Here is a 24,869-nt window from a genome sequence, read left to right as displayed (position 1 = left end):
AATGACATGGAAGAATGGGAGACAATCCTGAACAAAATACATAAGATTTAAAAGCAAGACTCAAGACATATATTTATTACACACATCCATCGTCGGCAGCCGTCCGTCTCGAGAGACGATGGTGTAGCTTCTTAAGAGTCTATCTGCACTGCCGAGAATGGCTGTGCAGTCTGACTCGGGAGTGACACGGTATCTGTCTCCTCCCGTGTTGAATCGACATCTTGCGATGGCGCTGGAGTGTCCTCTCCAGTGAAGCTGAAGCTACAGAGCCTGGGCAGGGTAATATGGAGGGTCTGCTGTTGCCCATGCAGCAGACCCCCCCTCTCTTCGCAGCTGAAGGGTCCAAGGGAAAGACGGAGTCAATACAGCTTGGCTTCAGGTGCGCTGCAGGAGTTGCCGGTGTTGACTACAACGTCAAACTGCCTTAGGGACTCCGGCTCTGGATTTTCTGTCGGGGTTTACTCCCTTAGCCTTTCCCCTGAAGAGGTATGCCGCAAGGCAGCGGAGGTTTTTTTGGAGTCAGAGTTTTCCTTCTCTGTATTACACACATATATTAATACATATATTATAAAGAATCCTGCCTTTTATTTTGTTTAACAACTTGACAAACTATATCAAGAGCCTTAGAAGATCATATTCTCTTACTCCTTTGTCTCAACTAATGCTTTTATTCCCAGGAAGCTTTTCCAAAGGAAACAATCAAAGGTAGTCAAAGATTGCAAAGATGTTTAGTGCAGTGTTATTTATAAAGGAGGAAAACAGAAATGACCTACACATAGTTTATCCTATTATACATTTATTGTATTTTTAAAAATTTGAAATGCTTTGACATATGAGTTATTTACTTCATTTGTTTTTTTTATAAGGGGTATGGTTGTATGAGTGTATGTATTTGTTTAATTATCTTCTGTGTACTTTGGAAGAAGGGACTCAGGTAGAAAAAGCTCTATCAATTGAATCTAATAAATCTGTTTATACAAAAAGCTTTATGACTTTTATTAGATGTTTCTGTTCGTAGGCCTCCTATTTGCTTATCCCAGAATCTCGTAAATGAGCACTGGCCGTCACAGAATTAGAAGGGTGTAGCATATTTAGTGCTTTTTGAAATTATACCCCTCCCACACATCTAAAAAATGAATAAATGTACTTCACAACATAAACATTTAGCTTTAACATATTTCATACCCAAGGACTAAACATATTCATTTGTTTCATGAAAACTTTTATTAAGGTGCTAGCCAGAAAATATGATTTCAGCCATTCCTTTATTAACTGAAGAGCTATAATGGGGAAAATGACTAGTTCACGTTTTCCATCAATACAGAAACCATAGAGCGCTTACTTTAGGATTCAGAATGTCTTTGAGTGTGTGCGCACGTACGTGCTAGTATGGGCATGCATGGGCGCTATTAAGATAGACATCACAGCTGTCTCTCCCCTCCAGGAAAGGCTGGTTTCAGGGTGCATGGCCAGAGACGCCACAGCACTGTCAGGGGAGATATGGATCCTCTCAGTCCTTCCGTCATTTCTGTCCTCCTGGTGGTATTCAGGTCACTGAAGTGTGAATGCAGAGAAAAGATTGCAAAATGGACCAACAAGTCTGCTCTTAATTCACAAGTGTATAGGCGACCGAATGTCTTTTTTTTCTTTCCCTTACAGATATTGTATTTCTTCAGAACAGAACTGTGACATCTGATTGACACTAAATATCAGAATTAGAAGAAGTCAGTTCAAGTGAACATGTATCTGAATGACTTATCTGCAGTCCTAGCTTGAACTTGGGGCCTTTCTTAAGTACTACAGTATGACTAACAGCATAACGAAAATTTAATTTTCAGAAATCCTTAGATTTGAAGACATTCATGAGTTTTCTCTAATGATTTTTTTTAAAACTGTACAATTCAATAGTTTTCAGTATATTTACAGCATTGTCCAACCGTCACCATAATCTTTAGAATATTTTTACCTTCAAATGAAGTACCATCCAAATTAGCACTCACTCTTCCCTCCTACCCTCCCGAGCCCTAGAGACACACTAATCAGCTTTCTGTCTCTATAGGCTTGTCTGTTCTCGATAGTTCATGTAAATACTATCACATAATATGTAGTTGCTTGCAACTGGTTTCTTTCATTTAAGTATAATATTTTAAGTTGTAACATTCTACCCATGTTGTATGTATCAATACTCCATTCCTTTCTGTTGCTGAAGAATGTGTCAGTTGTATGGGTGTACAACATTTAATTATCTATCTACCATTTAATGGAAATTTGGGTTGTTTTTACTTTTTGGCTACTCTGAATAATGCTTCTATTAAGAAGCATGTACATTTCTGTACAGGATTTTGTGTGGACAACTATTTTCATGTCTCTTCAGTAGGTATTTAAGAGTAGAGTGCCATGCAGTGACTCTCTTTAACGTTTTTAGAAACTTCCAATAGAGTACCACTTTAACTATTAAGGTACAGTAACTTTTCTTTCAACTTTGGAATGGAATGTGTTTGAGCTAGAGAATGAGAACAGGGGAAAGAGAGGTACTAATGCCCTAAATCTTCATTGATCTTCAGCTCATTGGCTGTGCCTTCCAGTTCTGTCTGGTAATCAGTCACCCTCCAGGGAAACGATGGGGACCCTTCTGAAAATCAAAAAGGATGACAGGCATCAATTGGGACTGTCCTAGACACATTAGGACCAATGGCCACTTTCAACCAACAAGAAGAAAACACTATTGTCAGATTTATCTTCCTTCTCTCTTACGACAAGTAAGACTCGCTGAGAGGAGGGAGGAGGCCTCTAAGATGTGAAGTCAGTCATGGGCAGTTGTGGCAATGTCTCTTCCATTCTGCCCCATTCCCTCACTGGAAAAGGTATCTTTGAAAAGCGGTGAGACTTCTGCTAATATCTAAATTACCCATATCCATAGTTGTAGGTTCTAAATGTAAACATAAAGAGATTGGAATGAACCAAGTGGTGACTTGTAAATTTTTATGACATTTCCTTAAGTTAAACATTTTATTTCTTCCAGGGAACAGCTTCAAAACACCTTACGCTAAGAAACTTCCAACTGTGCTGAGAAACTTAGAAGATGGATGGTTTTTCCTTCCCTCTCCTTTGAAAGGCTTTAGAGAAGAAATAAAAACAGCAGACGTTTCATGTTCACATTCAGGATGAATGAGTATAGTTCTGAAGATACGACAGAAGAGGAACAGCAGCCCTTCTTTATCAGTGATAAAAATGGAAACACTTACATATGCAACCAAAAATCACCCCCTGTGCAAAACTGTTCGACCGACAGTTGGAGTTCTGCCAACCCAGACGACATGGTGGTTGATTATACAACCAACTCAGCCATGGACGTTGGTGAAAATACTTCCTTAAACCCTTCATGTGTCGAAGTACTTGATCACCAGAAGTCTTCAAGTGATTTCATGAGTAAGGAGGTATTATATATGCATAACGAATCCACCTGCCAGTCTTCTGCACACGCTGTGAACACAGAGGAGCCCAAGTACCTGTGTAACAATTGTCATTCCCCAGAACCAGCGCAGGACCAGAGTGCTGAGACCTCTGGGCCTTTTGCTTGGGAACCTAATGATGTGGGTTTGAATGGTACAGACTACCCAGCTGCCTTGAAGCTAAACCAAACATTTGACAAGAAGGTGGACAATGCTAACTGCACGTTTATTATACACCATGCCGTTGGAAAGAGTCAGAGTCCGTCTTTGCATGCCTCTGGAAGCCTGCAGCCAACTGGCATGAGAAGTGGAAATGCATCTTTATCCTGTTCCGTTCATACATCTTTCCATTCTGATAAGGTACACGTGACAGAAACGAGTCCCGATAGAGACATCTTGAAACAGCCTTCAGCCACAGCCTCAGATGCCCAAGATACAACTTACACAGCCTTTTCCGAGGTGGTGATGCAAACGGACGCTTTTGTTCCAGATATTGGAAATGCATGTCAGTATCCTTCAGGAAATGTCACCAGTGAGTACACAGATGGGTCACAGCAAAGACTAGTAGGAGAAAACAAGATACACGCTCTAACACCAGTGTCTGATGGCATGGACGTCCCTAGTGGGGCTGTGGTAGAAGAGCTCTTTTGTTTACCTAAAGAGGAACCAGATAGTGAGACACATTCACAGAGCTCATACGGGCAAAGGGAAATGGGCCAAAATCTAGGAGAAACAGTGTCTGATTGTCTTATAGATGATGAATGCCCTTTCCTGGTGCCAGCTTTTGATAAAAGTGAAGCCCAAGTGCTGAACCTAGAATGTAAAGTCACTGGGGCTGAAAACACGCAAATTGCCCCCGATGAAAAGGATTTGGGAATCCAAAATCACACCATAGAACTGGTACCAAGCAGCCCACCAGCAGAAAAGCTGGCTTCAGCATTTGAGCTGGCTTGGGATGAAAATGATATGATCATTAGCACAAATGACACAATTTGCACATCCACGCCAGTCCTCAAGACCATGAGTGCAGCCTTCTTTATGTCACCTGTTGACGCGACGGAGAACTGTAGGAAAGTGGAGAACAGTAATCGAGAGCTGACTAAACCTAATCTAGGAAAACTACCAACCAAAACAAATACCTCGATAGGCAGCAAGGTCAGAAAAAACAAAATCATAAGTTACCCAAGACCAAACTTTAAGAATGTCAAAGCAAAAGTTATGTCTAGACCAGCATTGCAGTCTAACGACCCTGCTTTGTCAAAGGTCACACCCAGACCCCAGTTAACCAGTGCCTCGTCACCCTCAACGGTATCCTCCTCAAGACAGTTGACCGTTCTGAGCAAAAAACTAAGATCTGACTTGAATGCAGACACAAAAGCAGACCTCCCAATTAACAAGACACAGAAGCAGCAATTGAATAAACTCATTACTAGCCAGGCTGAGCATGTTGCAACTCATTCTAAAAGTGCTTCCCACAAGGTTTCAAGAACAACATCTGCCTTGAAATCAAATCAAGAAGATGTTGACAAAGCAAGTTCTTCCAATTCAGCGTGTGAGCCTGGGTCTGTGGCTTCGGTTTTTCAGAAGCACAAAGACCCGTTCCCTGTTAAAATGGAAAGCACAGACTGTTTGGAAAGGACATATGTTTCCAACGTTCAAAGGATTAGCCCAGAAGAGGGTGAAAAAGAAAGTGGGACATCTCTGGAACAACAAGAACTAAAAAAGGAAATTATCCATGAGAACTTTGAATATGGGTCTCTGTTTGTGGTAAGTGAAACTTTTACCTGGGAATGGCGGAGGAAATTGAGAGAGGTATTAGTAATTGCTTATCCACTAATCGTGAATAAGTTTGCAGAACTAGGTGTGCAGATCTGCTTCCAGGTGTTAATGTATTAGTCATAATTCTTTTGTCAGTACATATTAGGATGTTAATCGGAACCCTGCATATTGGGAAAAAACTCCCTGAAGTTCAGTATTTTGTATTGAGTATTAATGTTCCTTTTGATAGAACAGTAAGCTAAAAGAACAGATTACTTTAATATTGAATGTAATTAGTTATTTGAATTAAACATCTGATCGCTTTATATTCATGAAAATAAAAAGCTTTTTTTAGTGAACTTTAAAATGTATTGGATCACAGTTTAGAACTGGCGGGCAAGTGCTGGTAAACAGTGTGGACATAAAAACCATACCTGGTCTCCTGCTCAGGAAGCAGCTCTGGGAAGTGCTGTCTTGTCCTGTGAACAGGAGGACTCTGGGTTCTGCCTCTGAGCAGCTCATGTGACTTTGGGCCAGTCATCTTTTGAGACCCCAAGGTGATGTCAAAGGTCTCTTGCAGCCCAATCGTGTTGGTTTCTGGGTACATGAAATAAACAAAATCCATTTTATTCTTATGTAGTGAAAAATCAGTATGTTTTCTGTAGCAGCTGTCAGATTTTTGACAGGGAGTCTGATCGTTCCATTTAAACAAAAAAGAATTTGCTCACTGGCAAAGTGGCCTCAGGGAAGTTACTTAGTCTCTGGGAGGCTCTAGGTGGCTCGATTTTTCTTTATGTAAAGGGAGTCTACAAATGGGATTTGTTCTTGGAGCAGGGCTCTGGCTCTCATTTCCTATATGTAGCATGGGAACACTTATATGCTGTAGGTAATGGTGACTGTTGGGGTACAGAGGAGAAAGACCCCCGCCAGCCAATCCTAGTGTTTAGTGCAATGGGTGACATTAGAAGATAAACCAAAGGTGTATGTTAGGATTAAGCTGGGGCCATATATAGGCTGCACGGTTGCAGAGGGCAGATTGGGGTAGGGGCCGTGGGGGGAGTGGCCAAGGAAGGCTTCTCGGGGAAATGCTGTGTTAGCCGCTAGCTGGAATTTAAAGGGCAAGTGTGCATTCATTGAAAGGGTATTCTGGGTGGAATGATAACATGTACAAAGATGAGGACTCAGGATGTCCTCATTAAGGGGGACTCCAGGTAGTGAGTGTGATGGGAACCATGAGTGCAGAACCATAGCTATAAGCTGTAGAAGGAAGATGGCAGGGGCCAACTTGTCCAAAAGGGCTTTTTGTGCCTTGTTAAGAAGACTTGACTTTAGCCCTGGCTGGTGTGGCTCAGTGGATTGAGCACTGGCCTGAAAACCAAAAGGTTGCCGGTTCGATTCCTGGTCGGGGCACATGCCCAGGTTGTGGGCCAGGTCCCGTTCCCTCTCTCTAAAAATAAATCAACAAAATCTTTAGAAGAAGAAGAAGAAGAAGGAGAAGAAGAAGAAGGAGAAGGAGAAGGAGAAGAAGAAGAAGAAGGAGAAGGAGAAGGAGGAAGAAGGAAGAAGGAAGAAGGAAGAAGAAGGAAGAAGAAGAAGAAGAAGAAGAAAGACTTGATTTTATCTGGAAGACAGAGGGAAGCCACCAAACCTAATTTGAACTTTAGAGAGACTGCCTCAGCGATAGAGTGGAAGATGAATTGCAGGCTTGTGAGACCAGAAGGATCCCGAGGATATGGTTTCAGTAATCCTGCCAAGGGATGACGTAGGCCTGCCCCACAGCAGGGGAGAAGGGAGACAATGCCACCAGGAGGGGCGTAAGAAGTAAGAAAGGAGCTCCTGGAAATAATTTTTATTGTTTAAGTTGGGTGTCCGGGAATGTTGTGGTGAATATGGGAAGAGGTAAGTTTTGAGATGCGTGGGTAAAATTAGTTTACTTTTAGAAACTGCTTCATGTTCTTCTTTTATGAAATGGGATATAATGAAAGTATCAGCCTCATAGAGTTATGAGGATTAAATGAGTTGGTGCATGCATTTTGAACTTAGGCTGTATGTGGATCAGTAAACCACAACAGCATGATTGTTGTGGGCATTGTTAGATACAGGTGCCTGAAGGAAGCCAGGTGGGCAGATACAGGTAGAAGCTGGATCTGTGGGAAACTCTGGAGAGAGTGCTGGCTTGGACGTGCGGCGTGTGGACATGACAACGTGTGGTGCTTGAAACTGGACATAATCATCTAGGGAGAGTATATGGTGAGAAAAGAGACTGGGGCCAGGTTTAGGACCCTCATGATGGCTAGCATTGCAGGGTATAAAAGAATAGGAGTCAGAGAAGGAATAAGCAAACAGGTAGAAGGAAAACCAGGAGGAGCTGTGAGGGAGAAACCCAAGAACGATGGACTCATCGTCATCAGATGCCGTAGAGAAGGCCTGCGAGGGCGTGGCATTGGCCATCTCTGGGAACAAACAGCTTCACTGATGGGCACAGAAGGCAGATGATGACGATTTTAAGAGTAAACTTTGAAGAGTTTGAATTTCTTTTTAGTGAGAAGGGGCATTAAATATTCACCTGGCATTGATTTCTCCCAATTCTGGAGCCTAGGCTGTCCAAGATCAAGGCAGCAGCAAATGTGGTGTCAGGTGAGAGTCCACATCTTCACAGACAGCCATCTCCTCCCTGTAACCTCACATGGAGGGAGATGGGAACAGTGTACTCTGGGTCACTTTTATAAGGGCACTAATCCCGTTCCTGAGGGCTGCACCCTCAAGACTTCATCAACTTTCAAAGGCCCCACCTCCAAATGTCACATGGGGGATTAGGTTTTCAATTTATAAATTTGTGTGTGTGTGGGGGGGGGGGGGGGACAAACATTCAGTCCAGAGCAGTATGTATGTGTAAAGATAGATGCTTATATTTGTGTATACATATATATAGATATAGATCAATGTATATGTGTCTGTATGTACCTATAGATAGATAATAGAGGTTGATTTAAAGGAACGGGCTTATGCCCACGATGGTGGGAGCTGGCAAGTCTGAAACACGTACAGTAGGTTGGGAGGGTGGCAATTCAGTTGCCATTGTAATCTTGAGTCTGAGATCTGTAGGTTAGAAACTGTTTTGTCACGCAATGTCACTCCAATAAATTCAATAAAAATTCTCGCAACAAGACTGCAGCGTAGGAGCAAACTGTTCCTTTCATGTAGCTAACACTGCAAGGGAGTCGCACCGGGAAGGTGTGAGCTGAGCTAACATGCTATTTTCTTCACAGGGTTCTGCTTCAAACACTGCAGCCCCTCCGGGTAGGAATGTGCCCAAGCCCGACTTCTCCAGTTTGAGGATAAAACCTGGTCCAAAAGCCAAAGTGGGGCCTTCTGTTTCCTGTTTGAGGTTCAATGGCAACAGCAGGAATCTCAGTTCAGAGCATACCTTATCTTATCAGAGGATCAGGCGTGTGTCCAGTTCTGGTAAGCATAATCTCATTCATTTGTGCCTTAGAGCAGTTTATGGGTGACCCCACTGTAAAACCAGGCGTGTCGGAAAGCGAGAGGCAGGTTTTGGTTTTAGAACGAATGCCTCCTGTCAGTAAAGCGTTTAGGAAGGTCGAGGACACAACCCTTATCTTTTGGGCCAGGGAAAGGCTGGCTGGGGAGAGACATGTGTGCGTATACCCACTTATAAGCTATTCCGGACCATACACAGGTAAATTTAGTCGTCTGCCTCTTCTATATGAATAATTTCATTTTTAAATTTTTAAAAAATGGTTACATGCTTAATAACAAATATAATTCTTATACTGTGCCCTCACTACATGTGAAAAGATTAAGTTTTTTTTAATTTGAAATTTTCAGGGACATAGGAGTGACTAAAACGTTAAACTTTTCTAATTGGAGCTTTTGTTGTTAATGTTGGTTTGTATTTTAGCAGTAGTTTTAAATTCATATTTGGTTTATGAAATGTGAGAGCTTCCAGAGTAGTTGGTACTTGTCTTACTAACGTTGGCAGATGTTATGGATTTCTCCGTGACACCTCAGAACAGGAAACGGAGAAGTTGGCTTATTTCACAGGGACTAAGACCAAAAAGCCTGCTGGCCACTCCAGCTGACTGAACATCCTCCGTAGGGAACACCCCTTACTTTAAAAGGTAGCACCTTGAGCAAATAAAAGCCATGTCAGAAAGATTTAGAAATAAGTTCCCTTATAAAAATAGCGACTACTAATGAATGGTCTTAAAAAAAAAAAACAAAAAAACCTGCGGCTAGCATGCTGTGTCCACACATGTGAGAACATTGTACAGAAATGAAAAAACCCACCAAGTCCCTGAGGCTGTCTTCACTCTCCACGCCTTGGGATTTGATTTGAAGGCTGTGTTTTTCAGTCCCATCGTGACCCCTCCCATGTGAGGACCCCGTAATGTGCTGACGGGTGGTGAGGGTGATTTATTTAGATGCAGGCTGGGCACCAAGGTCCTGAGGTTCTGAGGCGCAGACCCAGGAACAATATGGGCAGAAAAAGGAAGACGAGCAGCACCTTCATCACTCGGGACAAACACAGAAGAGAAGCTGCAGACGTTGGGAGAGGCGATGACCCTTGTTTGGGTTATTGCTGCAGTTGGGGAGCTGGAGTACAAGTGAGGCCAGAGCTTTGGTCGTTACTGTCGTGGCTGCTGCTGAGGCTCGTGGAGCGGCCAGAGGGCGGGGAGTTCCTCTCCTGCTCGGGTGTTAGGTGTGGCTTGGTCGCCCGGGAGCCATGGCCATGGTGGCCTGGCCTGTAGTTAGCAGCCCTGTGCTCCAGTGCCACTCTGGCACCAGGGAGCTGCCTGAGCAAGTCCATGACCCTCCCTGGCCTTCGGCCTTAGCATCTGTGGCGTGTGAGGATCAGAGAACGTAAGGCCCTGTCCACTTCTGCGGTCAGCTCTCTAGGGGCAGGTGGAGCACCCCCCCCCCCTTATTTTCTGAGCAGTGGCTGCTGTTGGACCACACAATGTGCAAGTCCCAGGAAACCTGAAGTGCACATACTTTTAAGAAATGAGACCCAAACCCAGAATGTACAGAAGGGGGCAAAAGTAGGTTTACAGTTGTGAGTATGCAAAACAATTTGTTCTTGTAGTGTTACTTATTTATTAATTATTGTATTATTTATTATTATTATTAACCTACTTTGCCCAACCCTGTATTTTAAAAGATGAGATTCTTTTATGTAGGCAACCTGTCTCACCAAAGAGTGAATCATTTCTTTTTTAAAGCCCCTTTACTGTACTCTGCATAATGTCATGCTGTGAAGAGGGAAACATAGGTCAGTTTAGTCTTAGTGAAAAGACAGGGAAGTTTACTAAGCTTTTATTAACCTGTATAAACAAGCTTGATAACTAAGTTATACATTCAGAGTTTTCAGTTGGAGCTAAAACGAAATTACATTTTCCCTGGTGGTTTTCCATATATAAATGGGAAAAAAAATAGCATAACCAGAAGCTTTATGGGTTTGTGTTGAAAGACTTGATTATGCTGTGTTATGTTTTTAAAAAGTTAACAGCAACTAACTTGTTTGGATGCTCACAGTACATGGAGAGGTGTTTGCTGTAGGGGACAGGAAACTTAATCACCGCGGAGTTAAAAGTAGAACAGAAACCAAGGTGCAAAAACAATGTGCCTTCAGATCATTGAGAGCATGTTGCCATTTACGGGACAATGATGAGCTTGTGTGTTAGAAATTGAAACCACATGGTTATCCTCTGTACTCGTACCGAGTTACCCTCCTGAAAGGTAAGCGGCAGGAATGTTCCAGCTGACCTGGGGTTTTCAATAAATTCTTTCAGAGAACTAAGTAGAAAACCAGACCCGGTGTTCAAATAGCCATCTTCTTGAAGCTGTAAAGTAAATATGAGAAAGAATGGTAACGAAGCCCAATGGAGCGCTTCCATTTCTCAAAACCTGGACATTTGTCAGCCAATCCAAAGTACCGTTGCTTCTTTGAGACGTGTGTGTGTTTTAAACCACTTAAATAATACGAGATAGTGGGGAAACCGATTTCTAACAAGGATTGTAACGCCAGTGATAGCAGCTCACCTGTATCAAATGCTTCCCAAGTTCCAGACTCTGTCTTAATCATGGCACTACAAACTCATTGAACCCACAGCATAGTTTTGTGAGGCTTACCCCCATTTTACAGACGAGAAAACCTTCACTTTGAAGTTAAATAGTTCATCTGAGTGATGCAGCTAGAAGGGGGCAGAGGTGGGATTCGGACCAGGCAGGGGCTCTGCACCTTCACGGCGTCGTCTAAGGAAGGAAACACTAGTAGGATGACCGTGATTTTGGTCAATTAAAATTCCTACGCTCAGCGGAATGGTTGAGAAGCTGCAGCATTTCCCTTTTCAGGCCTAACTCTGTTTACCACGATGTGAATGATTTTCCATGGTTATGGCCAATGAATGCTGCTGAGTAAATGGGTGCTTGGTGGGCACCTCGTGGCTGATTCAGGCATCTTCAGAGTCCCGCCTGTCACCGCTCTCAGGGGCAATGCCAGTTCCTACCAGGTTGTAGGTTACAAATGTGTGTGTTCCTTCAGGCAGACATGTCATTGCCAACACTGGCCCCTACCCCACCCCCCCAGGGCGGCCCGAGTCAGGCAAGATGACAGAACCTGTACAGAATACACTGCCTTCTCTGTGGATCCTTCACCCTACCCTGGGAGACCACTGGCATGTTTATGCAGCAACCATGGAGCATCACAAAGCCTTGTGTAAGGGCGTGGAGGAGGCCCCTGCGTGCTTTAGGACACTGGGGAAAAGAAGAACCTTCAGGCCCCATTGTACTAGAGCCTAAAGAAAGGCCTCGTGAAAGAGATGGTCTTTAGTTTTGTTCTAGAGAAAAACAACATTTCAAAGGAGTATACCTTTGCTTTAATTCAGTTTATCGTGGGTTAAGATAAATTCCTCTCAAACCAAGAGTACATCCCAAACTTGTAATGACTTGCCTATCCTGTAGGTTTCTTTTCTTAGTGCTTTTGTAAACAATTTTTTTTTTTTTGGCGTATCTTTAGTGTTAAAGGGAATTTAAAATCTTTTTATTTTATATCATTTTAGCCTTTTCTAGGCAAGAGTTTGAGAGAGATAGCAAGCAAAATTATGGAAAATGTTTTCACATGCTTGCATAAATTCATTATTAAAGACCAGAAATTATCACCTAATACTTATTCTAAAAAGTAACTTTAATGTGTTGCTCATAGATGTTTCTGTATTTGTATGTAATTAAGACACTTCTATAGAATATATTTCAAGGTTCCTTTCTGTAAAAACGAAAATCGTTTTGAGTGCTAATGAGGTGCCAAGCCCTATTCTAGACTTTTTTTTTCTTACTATTTTTAAAAATTGTTGTTCTATTACATTTGTCCCATTTTTCCCTGTTGTTCTCCCCTGTAAGCTTTCTAAATGTATAATTTTATTGAATTCTTATAGTTCATGAGGTGCAGATACTATGATTATCCCCACTCTACAAATGAAGAATTGGAGTTTCTGAAAGCCTGAGTAACTTGCCCAACGTTACCCAGTTAATAACTGGCGGGGCCAGGGAACAGACCGGCAGTCTGCTCCGGGGTCTCTGCTCTTGACCTCTCTTACACATGTGCACAGTCTGGGCACACTCCCTCACTCCTTCGGCGCTTGAGAGCCTGGTGTGCCGCGAGCATCCTAAGTGCTGGGAGGGAGGCGTGGCCCAAGGAGGCAGATTCTTGTCCCTTTAGAGCTTGAATTCTCGTGAGGCGAGTCAGGACATAAACTAGGACAATGTTTAATGCGTCAGATGACACATGACGAGGAGAAAAACAAAGCGGAGAAGGGAGGTCGATTTTTAAATCGGGTAGTCCGAGAAGGCCGCAAGGAGCAGGTGACGTTTGTGTCGACACCTGCAAGGGAGAAGGGGGCCACATTTGAATAGCAGATGGAAGGACTTTGCAGGCAGGCCGAGGGGACAACGAGTGCCAAGTTGAGCCGAGGCACTGTGGATAGTGCGTGCGAAGCGCTGAGCCGCCCAGCAGGGGTGGTGGGGGCTGGGGGGCGGGGAGGGGCCTAACAGGCCACACCTGGGGGCACCTGGTAGACAAGGGTCTCCCTTCCCTTCCTTATAACGTCATCACTGTAAATTATCGATCGTTTTGCAGGCATTCCACACAATTCTTCTTACTTGGCAAGTAATTCTGGGGAAGCCTGCTTTATGGAATGACTCGAACTGTGTCATTACGCGGTCTTTCCTATTTTTCCATTCAAGAAACGTTCTGAGTGCTTGCTGTGTGCCGGGCAGTCGATTAGGTTCTGAGGATACAAACACGTGTAGTGCCCTTTTAGGGTGCTCACTAGTTGGAGGGGAGGTGAAAAAGGGGTGTTTAAGGGAGTGATCTGAATGCCCACTCTTCGTTTTTCACACCCCGCTGAGCTGTCCCGGCCTCTGAGCTACTTCGCACTTACTAGTCTGTACTGTAATTATTCTCTTACATATCTATCTCCTCCAGAGCCGTGAGATTCATAAGGATGAAGTCCAGGCCTTAGTTCTTTTTATACTTTCCAGTGCTCAGCACAGGGTGCCTGTTATGCAACAGGGGTTCAAAAGTGTTGCCTGGCTTGACTGGAGTGGAGCCTTGTGTGAAGCACTGTGTGTTCACAGGCAAGGAAGCAGCCCCGCTAACCCAGCCTGGGGGTAGGCTGGGGACTCGTGGGGACGTTTGAACTGGGTTTGGAATGTTCCCGTAGGAGTTTGTCAGGCACGGAAGGCTGCGGGCACCCCCAGGGCGCACAGGTAGAGCCATGGGAGGACTGGCGTGATGGGCGAGAGGCAGCAGGCCTGGAGCAGACAGACCGTGTGTGGGGGTGAGTGACAGGTGAGCCCCAAGGGAGGTTAAGGCAGATCAGTTCTAATAGTCCGGGCACACACGTGTAAGAACCATATCTGTGTCTGGGAATTGAGAGCAGAGTGAAAATAGTGCAAACGTTTTGAAGGAAGAGGGTCTGGTCGGCTCCGCTGGTGGTGAATAGACCTAGAAGTCTCCTCAGCTCTCTTGTTCTGGTGGCCATGAAGCAAAATAGGTTTTTCCTAATAGAGTTTCAAGGAGAGGGAGTTAGGGCAAGGCCTGTTTTGGTGGCTGAGGCTGAAAGGCCTGTGGGCACGTTGGAGGTTTAAGACAGGAAAAATGTGTCCAGGGTAGAGAAGCCTCTGGGAGAAGAGCTGATGAAGACAGGAGCAGCAGGGTGACTGGCAGCCAGGCGGTGCAAGCACAGGCAAATAAAGAAGGGAGCCCTGGCAGGGTGGCTCAGTTAGGTGGAGCAACCCAAAAGGTTGCAAGTTCGATTCCCAGTCAGGGCACATATGGGAGGTGACCGATGGGTGTCTCTCTTACATCGATGTTTCTCTCTCTCTCTCTCTCTCTCTCTCTGTCTCTCTCTCTCTCTCTGTCTCTCTCTCTCGCTCTCTCTTCCCCCTTCCACTCTCTCTAAAATTAATGAACATGTCCTTGGATGAAAATTAAAGAAGATTACAGATAAAGAAGGGACTGCAGCCGTGTGTAGACATAGATCCACTTCGAGATTAAACAGGGGTTTTGAGAGTCAAGATTCATAGTACCAGCTGTGGATCATGGCCCGGGCAGCTTCTTCTTTCTCATATTTTCCAACTGACTTTTATATGAGTCTGTGCAAATTTTACTGATTTGCTGACTTTTTTAATCTTAGAAAAGGAAATAAACTCGAGTTGATCAATTTTGAGTCTTCAGTGACCTCATTGTTCAAAGTTGCTCTGCTCATGAACCTGGGCTTCTAATGAAGCAGGAGGCTCACCATGTGCCTTTCTTGTTCTGATCAGGAATTCTCAGGGTGAGTGCCAGGTGAGCTCATGCACAACCAGGTAAATACATTTGCTGAGGAACAAAGATATGGAGACCCTTGTTCATCTTCTTCATATGGTAACTCAGAACAAGATGCCACCCTGCTAAATCTTGGATTTATGACACATGCAGTCGTAGAACTCATGTTCCCAGGCCCGGGACTACAGCAGTTATTTTTTTTAACCTCCACCTGAAGCAGCAGTTACCTGTGAACACACGTGCAGAGGCAGGTACCGACAGCATCACCACAAATACTCTGCTTCTGGCAATTTCAGGCATCATGAGAACCTTGCTTTATGGGATGCTGTTGTTTCTCTGTCCGATCGCTGCCCTCTTAAGACTTGCTCTGTTGTTGTTGTGACTCACCTGTACTGTTACGACTTTATCTTCTGAGCTGGCGCCTGAATGAAAGCAAATGGTGATGGTTATGCACAGTACAGTTTCTTGTATCCTACTCATCCATACAGTACTGTCTTTGCTGACTCAAGAATGCAGAATAGTAAAGTCAGACTTTGCAATATGTAAATGTGGACTGTCCCTGAGATGTTACGTTCTAGAAGGTAATTCATTCACTTAACAGTTTGCTAGTGTACACTGGGCAAGTCGTACTGCGGACCCTTGGGAATTGTAAGGTAAGACATGGTTCTTGTCTTCCAGGTATTGTCAGCTAAGTAGCAGAGATGATGAGTTTGTCCCTCATTACGTATTTCCTTATAATCCTAAAAAATATGTAGGATTTCAGAAAAGAGTAGCTTCCCAATACCAGTTTGCTTAAATACTTTCTGGCTATAATATAGGCAGTTCTATAACATAATAGAGGCACACCCTTACAGACCTAAAGACTAGTCTCAGTTCTGCACTGATACTTTCTGCTGTTCAGTTTTTGCCACTGCGACCCCAGAGATAACAACAGGAAGGTTACATATTGGTGGAGGTATTTTTTTTTCGGGGCTTGGCTGGTGCACTAGGAAGTAGGAGTGAAGGGCAGTTAGGGTTCAGAGTGTAGGATGTGAAGGTTGAAGAAGTCAGGACAGATGCGAGGAAATACGGAGGAGGGCAGGCGGGCGATGAGAACACAGGACCCCCTGGTGTTCGGCCCTCAGCAAAGAGAGGAGGTCCAGGTGGTAGGAAGGAAAACAAATTCATCCTTAATCTCCTCAATGCCAAATCGTTTTTAACTTCATAATTTATAACTATTCAGTGCTTTTGTTTTATACCCTCTCATGCACATATGCTTACATATAATTAATGGGGACAAACAGTTCCTAATATTTGGAGGCCCCATACCTAACAGTTAGTAGACATTTAATTAGTTGATTAAATTTTTGTTTTCCTTTAAAAGGCATGGTACCCATTTTCCTTGATTCTTAAATTCTTATATATTCTAAGTAGCATGATTTTCAATGGCTGTATAATATTTCATCATCTGAATGTGCTATGATTTACTTCTTCAGACGTTTTTTAAACATTGGGTGGTTTCCAGTATTTTTTTAGTCCTACATGAAACAACTCTACTCAGAAGGACTTTATAATATATAAAGTATGTAAGCTGGCCAGATAAGTAGCTCGGATGCATTCCTTCTGGCAGAATCAGAGGGTGTAGTGTTTTAAGGCTTTTGATACACCCTGCCAAATTGCCCTTCACAAACAGCACACAAGTCTGTGCTCCTCCTCAGAGCGTGTGAGTGTTTCCCAACACCTGTATGAGCATTCTGACATTTCTGACACTCTTGCCAAATACTCACTTTTTAGGAAAGTGCAAAATGGTATCTTATTTTTTGGTATCTCATTTTCACTGGTACAAAAATATGTATTGAATCAATGTAGATTCTCTGGTCAAAGTGCCGAGGGACAGAAATTATATTCTGGTAGGAAAGGCAGAACATATACACACAAGTAAATGAAGTATATAGGATGTTTGATAGTGTCAGGTTCTAAAGAGAGGTGAAAAATACTAATACCAAGGGGATATGAAATGCTGGGGTGTGTATGAGAAGACAGAGAGGGGGAGAAAGTTTGGTTCGTGTAGCCAGGGATAGGTGGCTTTTGTGTAAAGGCTCAAGGGAGCCAGACATCTGAACATGTGGACGACAGCCACACCTGTCACAGTGGAAAGACCCAGAGGTAGAGCCTGACTCCTGTTCACAAGGAGGAGCAAGGAACGAAGAACGGGAGAGTGAAATAGGGGCTGAGGTTTGACAAGCCGCGGGGAGCCAGAACAAGGAGCCAGAACAGGGACAGCCTGGAAAATCAGGACTTTGGCTTTTAACCAAAGTGACTTAAATTTTAAGGGATCATTCTGATAGCTGAGTGGGGAATGTATGAGTTGGGGTGAGGACAGGATCAGTGAGATCAGTGAAGAGGGACTGCTGTGATCGTGGCAGGAGACTGTGGCTTCTTTGACCAGGGTGCGGCAGGGGGGCAGTCAGATTCTAGACATGCATGTTGAACGTGAAGCCAACAGGATTGGCTTAGACGAGAGGCGCGGGGTGAGGGCAGAAGAGAGGAGTCAGAGATGACTACACATTTTGGTGTGAGCAGTGAGAGGAGGATGTTGCCATTTACTGAGATGGGGATGGATGCTGGAGATACAGGTGTTGGAAGGTGGACATCTGGAGCTCAGTTATAGAGATATTGAGTTGTGTAATAGATATAGAAGTGCAGGTGTAGAACAGCGTGTTGGATCTACAAGTCCAGAATACCTAGGAGAAGTCTGGCCTAGGCATACACATTTGGGATTCATCGGCATGTAGATGGCATTTAAAACCACCAGATGGATGACAGCGCCAGAGTATGTGTAGAAAGAGAACACGTCAAGAGCACCAGTGGGGACCTCCCTCGAATGCTCCACGGTCCCTCTGGGTACCACTAAACTTTAAAGGTTTAAAGGGCTGGGGAGATGATAAGAATTATGGAGACCAAGAAAGAACAGCCAGGAAAGTAGGAGGGAAGTCAGTCAAGAGTAGTGTTCTGGAAGCCAAGTAAAGTGCGTGTTTCAGGGAGAAAGAAGAAATCAGCTCCATCAAATGCTGTTGACAGGGGAACATGGTAGTTAAGAACACTATTTGCTGTGTTTTATTTTTCAAGTACAGTTGACGTTCACAGTTTCAAGTATAGAGCATAGTGATTAGACAACAATGTACTTGATAAAGTGTTTCCCCCGATATTCCCAGTACCCACCGGGTACCATATTTAGTTATTACAATATTATTAACTATATTCCCTGTGTTCTGTTCTACACCCCCTGACTATTTTGTACTGCCAATCTGTACTTCCTAATCTCTTTACCTTTTTCACCCTTCCCCCACTCTCCCTTCCCTCTGGCAACCGTCTGTCCTCTGTGTCTATGAGTCTGTTTCTGTTTTGTTTCGTTTATTTTGTTCTTTAAATTCCACGTGTAAGTGAAATCATACGGTGCTTGTCTTTCTCTGTCTGGCTTACTTTACTTAGCATCATACCGCCTAGGTCCATCCATGCTGTCACACAGGGTAAGATTTCATGAAGAACACAATTTGGTTTAAAAGCAGAAGGTTGTCTGTTTATTCCCTGGCTGGTTTGGCTCAGTGGATTGAGCATCGGCCTGCGAGCTAAGTGTCGCTGGTTCGATCTTCCAGTCAGGGCACATCAGAGAAGGAAAACTCTGACTCCAAAAAACCTCCGCTGCCTTGCGGCATACCTCTTCAGGGGAAAGGCTAAGGGAGTAAACCCCGACAGAAAATCCGGAGCCGGAGTCCCTAAGGCGGTTTGACGTTGTAGTCAACACCGGCAACTCCTGCGGCGCACCTGAAGCCAAGCTGTATTGACTCCGTCTTTCCCTTGGACCCTTCAGCTGCGAAGAGAGGGGGGGGTCTGCTGCATGGGCAACAGCAGACCCTCCATATCACCCTGCCCAGGCTCTGTAGCTTCAGCTTCACTGGAGAGGACACTCCAGCGTCATCGCAAGATGTCGATTCAACACGGGAGGAGACAGATACCGTGTCACTCCCGAGTCGGACTGCACAGCCATTCTCGGCGGTGCAGATAGACTCTTAAGAAGCTACACCATCGTCTCTCGAGACGGACGGCTGCCGACGATGTCTGTTTATTTAACAGGAGGTCTAGAGGTAGGCATTTCCAGATTTGGTGGAAATAATAATGTCACCTTTCTGTCTTCCCTCAGCATGGTGTTTTTGTCAGTGACTTTTCAGTTAAAATATGGTTGCTGAGAGTTCCATTTTGGGGGGCGGGGTGGGCGGTGGATCTTATTCAGCACCTTAACCCCTAGTGCCCTTATTGCTAAGCCTTATCGGTACAGATGCGATCACATGGTCACCCGTAACTTGCAGAAAGGTTGGGAACACAAGTATTTTGCTTTTTAAACCTTTCTAGCATGGAAATGGGGATTAGGAATGTCCGTTAGGGAGCCAGGAAAGATGTTAGGTACAATTAGGTTAAATTTTTCTTTAAAAGTCTTGACGATTTTTATTTCCCCTTTTGCTTAGAGCTTTTGTTCACTTATGTTTTGGGGGCATATGATTCTTTTCTTGTTGGTTTGGTCTTGTCCGCTGTCCTTTGTCCTGTGTTTTACTCTATACCTTTTTATTTCATATATGGTGTTATTTTTTAAGTTTTCATTTTTATGTTGTGAAATACATCTTTTCCTTTAACATTTCCTTTGTGTTTATGCTTCACAAGACCTTCTCTACTAACAAGGAAGATTGATCTATATTTAATTATTATGGTTAATTTGTATAGTTTTCTCTTAACCCCTTTGTAACCCAATATTTTTTTTTTGATGGTGAGAACTGATAGATAATATTTATATGTCACTTCCTAGGTGCCAGGTGCTCTTCTAAGTTTGAAAAATACAAACTCATTTAACTCTCCCAAGATCCTTTGAAGTAGGTTCTGCTATAATCACCCCTGTTCTTATGTATGAGGAAACAGAGGTTCAGAGGGGTTAAGTAGCCTGCTCACAGCCAGTGCGCGGTGGAGCTGGGCGTTTAGTCAGCGTGGCACTAGATTTTTGACTTTTCTTTACTATATCATACTGCTTCTCCAATTTTAACCCTTTAAAATTCTAATATCTTAATACCACAGATGTCTTCCCTGATTTGAAATACCTCCCTTATCCTGTTCTGAATTTATATATCTCTGAGACTTACACACCAGTTTACTAATCTGTCAATGTAGATTTATGTTAGTAATAAACTTTTACTCTTTTATCATATCCTCTAATAACTAGTAGCACAAATTCTTTCACCTAAGTTTTTAAACTTTTTTTTTTATTATTGTGGTAAAATATATATATCACATACCATTGACCACTTTAACCATTTCTAAGTGTGCAGTTCAGTGGTATTTTAGTTCATTCACACTGTTATACAACTGTCACTACCAGCCCATCTCCAGAACATCACCCTTCCCAACTGACACCCCATATCCATCACACACTAACTCCCCATTCTCTTTCTTTCAGCCCCTGACAACCACAATTTTACTTTCTAACTCTATGACTTTGACTGCTCGAGGTACATCCTAAAAGAGGACGCAGGCCATGTTTTTCATTTTGTGCCTGGCATATTTCACTAACCGTAGTATCTTCCGGCTCTTCCATATTGTAGCATGTGTCAGAGTTTCCTTTCCTTTCAAGGCTGATGAAAATGTCATTGGATGACCCTGGCCAGTCTGACTCAGTTGGTTGAAGCGCCGTCCTGTAAACCAAAAAGTCTTCGGTTCAGTTTTGGGTCAGGGCACATGCCTGGGTGGCGAGTTTGGTTCAGGCCCACATGGGAGGCATCTGATAGATGTTTCTGTCTACATTGGTGTTTCTCTTCTACATCGATGTTTCTCTGTTTCTGTCTCTGTCTCTTTCTCTCTCTCTCCTTCTCTCCTCCGCTCTCCCTCCCTTCCCCTTTCTCTAAAATCAATAAGCATGCCCTCAGATGAGGATTAAAAAATTTTTCATTGTATGTGTGTGCCACCTTTTGTTTATCTATTCATGTGTCAGTGAACACTTGGGTTGCTTCTAATTTTGGCTGTAATACTATGAGACACAGGTATACAAATATCTTGTGAGGATCCTGCTTCCAATCCTTTTGGGCATTTATCCAAAGGAGCGTTTCTGGATCATATGCTAGTTCTACTTTTAATTTTTTGAGGAACCTCCCTCCCACTTTCCATGCATTCACACCATTTTACTTTTCTACCAGCAAAGCACTGAGTTTCAATTTCTTCAACTCCTCACCTACACTTGTTATTTTCGGGTTTGTTTTTATAGTGGCCACCCTGACACGTGTGAAGTGGTATCTTACTGTGGCTGTGGTTTGCATTTCCCTGATGACTAATGATGTTGAGTACCTTTTCATGTGCTTGTTGGCCACCATGAATCTTCTTTGGAGAAAAGCTCTATTCAAGTCTTTTGTCCATTTAAAAAATCAGATTATTTGTTTTATTGTTGTTGAGTTGTAGCCTTTCTGAATACTTTTATGTTCCAGAAAATGTTGGCCATTCTGAACCTATTGTAGACTAAGTTGTTTTAAAAAATTCTCCCTATGTCTGTAAATAGAAATTCTTTCAAATGAAAAGGGAGCTTTTTACAAAAGTACCAGATGTTCTTTTATAAAATGTACTAAGACATATTTTGCTCTTTGGTATTTATAGGATTTTTATGAGTGATTTTTATTAAAAGATTATTTTAGAAAATTCTTCCAATTCTCCCTTTCAAAACAATTACATGTAGCTTTATATTGGAATAGCATTCAACTGATGTATTATTCCAGGGAAGAATTACCCTATATGTTCACTTACTCAAATATTTTATGTTCCTCATTTTTGTAATTTCTTCATAATACTAGCACTTTTGACAATTTATTCAAAGAAATAGTGTGTGTTGCATGTACATGTCTATGTGTAGGACTGCTTTGTGTTGCTAAAATAAAGGACATTTATTCAATTTTTCCTGGTACATTGGAGAACTTGTATATTATTTATTTTGTAAGCATAGTATCAGGTTTATTTAAATAGTATTTAGACAATAATATGCTGCCATTGAAGATAAAACTTTTAGCATCTTCATTAGTGTTAATGAGAGAATTTGGTCCTTTAGGGTTGAGGGTGAACACGCGGCCACAATTTTCAGTACGTATAATTTATTTCTTTCGTAAGTTATCGTTATTTGTTATCCCTTTGGGTAGATTCAGTTTAATTTATAATAACTCCTAGTTACTGTAGATCATTATGCACAAGATCACTTTCTCGATATTGTGTCTAAGGAAGCCAAGCTATAATTAAAGCTATCAACATATTCTCTCTCTTTTTTTTTTTTTTGTATTTTAACTTTATCTGTTTATTTGGCATTTTTTTTTCCCTGACTCTAGTGGTTTATGGTCCTACCACTTGCATGCCTTATTAATAGGCATTTTATTAAACAATATAATTTATATTTAAACTATACATATTAACAGGTCGCTCATATATCACTGACCTCAGCAACCTCCTTTTCATCTGTTTAAGATTTGCACTGCCTCTAGCCCTGCCAGGTACGTTCGCCTCCTAGGCTGTTGCCCTGATTTCGAACTCTTCCCTTCCGTCAGTTCTGCGCGCTGCTGCCACGTGATCATGTTCTGGTGCAAATGCCAAGGAAGCTACAGTGCCCACGCCTCTTATCTTTCCTCCACACCCCGCTGCCAGCAGTTAAGCTCTATAAAGTTTTTAATCTGGAAGTTAGTGCCGTGCTCACCTATCTAATGCCAATGGCAACCTACCTTCCCCTCCAACCTCATTTTCTTCTTCCCAAGACACCGGAACTCCTCCTAAGCAATGCAGATCACAGAGCAAAATATTTTAGGGCGATGTCAGGTGTTCTCTAGTGTATAATTTTTACTGAAAGCATTTGGTAATGATTTCCGTAGTAAGATATCATGTGTTTTTAGAGCCCTGTACAGTAGCATTTTGCCATTACTTGCAGTTCTCTTATTAGTGTCCAGATTTTTATAAAGGTGATCTGTGTCTTCTAATACAGGTAAATATAGAAGTCAGTTTTTGTAAAAAAAAAAAAAACAAAAAAAAACTAACATCTTCAAAACCCATGAATTTTATAAATGTAAAAAGTAGCAAGTCATTTTTTCAGTGCTGATTAGGCTCATGAAAAATATACTAATGCAGAATCCATTCTTGTCTTTTGAGGGTTCAGAGATGAGAACTTGCTTTGACTGGTAGGTGTTTCTGCGGTTTTGGGAACCTCTCATGTTACTTTGTGTTTTGTGGGCAGTGTGGGACCCACCTTCTTTCCCAGGCCTTTCCTTACAGAGTGGAGGAGGGAAATTCAGCTGCATACTTGGGAAGGCCCTGGGAGCTTTCGCCTAGAGAATGAGTCATTTGTAAGTGTCAGAACAAGGAGTACCATTAAGAAGTTCAGTCTTTAGCTTCAATTTCCAGTCCTAAGAAACACTCCATTATGGTATCATAAAGAATTTTCCAGTAGTAAAGTGGCTGTTTTCCTCATAGTCATATCTTGTAAAAACATCAATTTGAGTTACTGTTTAAGTACTTTTTCCTAGTAAAATTAAAAGGATTAAAAAACACCTAATACTTACTGATGTGTGGGAATAAAAATAATTATTAAGAATCTAGTTACTTTAATTTTTCATCTAATTGATGCTTTCTTGGTTTCTTTATCTGCTTTGTCTTGAGTATCTTTTATCTGGTTAAATATTTAATCTCACTGACTTTAATAATATTTATTAGTTTTTATTATAAAAATATGCTGATTCTAGTAGGAAAATTCACATGGAAGAATATGTCAGTACGTGAAGTATGGACGGGACAGTCCCTAGTCCTGCTTCTTCCCTTCTCTTTTCCTCCATGTCCCACTGGACTATATCCCATAGTAATCCCATAAAATTCTGGTATGTCCTTCTGGAATTTTTCAATATATAGGTAAGTATAAATAGCATCCCCACCACCACCACTTAATAAAGCTTTCTATTGGGTCTTTTTGTTTTGCAAGGTATTCCTTAATCATTTTTTTTTTTTTTTGATGATTACTGTCTGTTTAATTGGGTTTTCTAAGGTGGTTGTCCGATTAGATCGCTTGCTTGATGAAGGTATGTTTCAAATTCAGCAGACTCTCTGTGTTACCATCTAAGGCAAAGTGCACATGTTATCCGTTCCATATTTTCATTTGACAAGAGATGGTCACACTGATAGAACCAAAACAAATCAGTTCTCTATTGTGAGTTTATGCTAAAGGCATGAATTTAAAGCCCTAAGGTCAGTAATACCTGCAGGGAGATCCTACTCTTCATGGTTCACATCTGGGGTAAATTACATGATGTGAAGTAAACTGATAAATGTCCCCTTTTCAGAACTGTCCGTCAGAGCAGTCCTATGTCGACTTCATCATTTAAGCATCTGGTGCTCAGGTTACCCACAGTCTCTCAGCCCAGTATTGACAGGTCTTACCTTAATATTGCTCATGATGTCTGTGTTTTACTGGTGCTTTATATGCAATCTCCTTACCGGTACTTTAGACCAATGTAGCTGCTAAGGTCAGTGTTAGGGCTGCTGGTGAACCAGTTCTACGCCCGATTGTAGCCCCAGTGTTTCCCTCGTTGCCTCTTAGAGCACTCTCTAGTGAGAGGAGGAGCTCTGGGTGGCCTCCACGCCTGACACTTCTTCCCTTAACCATGATGCTTCTGTTCTGGGGTGCAGTAGGGGGAACTACTGAGCTGGCGGAAGTGGCCTGTATTCTAGGCCTCAGTGTCACTGGTTAGGTGTGTGACCCCACAAAGCCATGGAAGTACCTCAGT

At 42.6% G+C, this 24,869-nt stretch overlaps 1 protein-coding gene across 2 annotated transcripts in view; it reads left to right on the top strand.

The window, feature by feature from the left end:
- Positions 1-24,869, top strand: part of MTUS1 (microtubule associated scaffold protein 1) — a 128,911-nt gene that overhangs the window by 37,892 nt on the left and 66,150 nt on the right. For both annotated transcript variants that reach the window (XM_090258728.1, XM_090258727.1), the window contains exons 2-3: positions 3,023-5,219; positions 8,480-8,675. In XM_090258728.1, coding sequence (XP_090114854.1) covers positions 3,150-5,219; positions 8,480-8,675 — 2,266 coding nt within the window. In that variant the 5' untranslated portion in view covers positions 3,023-3,149. The remainder of the gene's footprint in view (positions 1-3,022; positions 5,220-8,479; positions 8,676-24,869) is intronic.

Source organism: Furipterus horrens, unplaced genomic scaffold (assembly GCF_987537825.1).
Source record: "Furipterus horrens unplaced genomic scaffold, mFurHor1.1.pri manual_scaffold_12, whole genome shotgun sequence".
NCBI lineage: Eukaryota > Metazoa > Chordata > Mammalia > Chiroptera > Furipteridae > Furipterus > Furipterus horrens.
Note: the sequence above shows the minus strand (reverse complement) of the source record. Positions and strands in the feature narration are given on the sequence as shown.